The following is a 484-nucleotide window of genomic DNA, read 5'->3' as shown; positions in this document are numbered from 1 at the left end:
GTGTGTGTGTGTGTGTGTGTGTGTGTGTGTGTGTGTGTGTGTGTGTGTGTGTGTGTGTGTGTGTGTGTGTGTGTGTGTGTGTGTGTGTGTGTGTACCAGGAATGCATGTTCAACGTTTCTTCAATTGTGTGTTATGTTTATTTATTTTGAGTGTGTTTAATATGACTTGCAGCAAACAAGTGAGATTTTAATATGTCCCGGAACATTATGATGTGATGTTTAAAGTAGAAATATTCACATCATTAGGCTGAGGTTGTGGATGTGAGGTTGCCATTTCTTGGGAATCCTGAGAGGCCACAGCCAGGATTTCTTCAGCTCTTCTGGAGGCAGACGTAGCCATGCCCTTTTCCAACTAAAATGAAGAACCATAATACGTAATACTAATTTTATATACAGGTGCTGGTCATATAATTAGAATATCATCAAAAAGTTGATTTATTTCAGTAATTCCATTCAAAAAGTGAAACTTGTATAATGTATACAT

At 37.6% G+C, this 484-nt stretch overlaps 1 protein-coding gene across 1 annotated transcript in view; it reads right to left on the bottom strand.

The window, feature by feature from the left end:
• Positions 1-151: 151 nt before the first annotated feature.
• The window catches only part of LOC123986523 (THAP domain-containing protein 6-like), a 2,999-nt gene continuing 2,666 nt past the window's right edge, over positions 152-484 (bottom strand). Inside the window, exon 3 of the mRNA XM_046074816.1 lies at positions 152-352. Coding sequence (XP_045930772.1) covers positions 206-352 — 147 coding nt within the window. The 3' untranslated portion in view covers positions 152-205. The remainder of the gene's footprint in view (positions 353-484) is intronic.

The sequence above is a fragment of the Micropterus dolomieu genome, linkage group LG17 (genome assembly GCF_021292245.1).
Source record: "Micropterus dolomieu isolate WLL.071019.BEF.003 ecotype Adirondacks linkage group LG17, ASM2129224v1, whole genome shotgun sequence".
NCBI lineage: Eukaryota > Metazoa > Chordata > Actinopteri > Centrarchiformes > Centrarchidae > Micropterus > Micropterus dolomieu.
The sequence above is the reverse complement of the archived record's forward strand: the minus strand, read 5'-3'. Positions and strand labels throughout refer to the sequence as shown.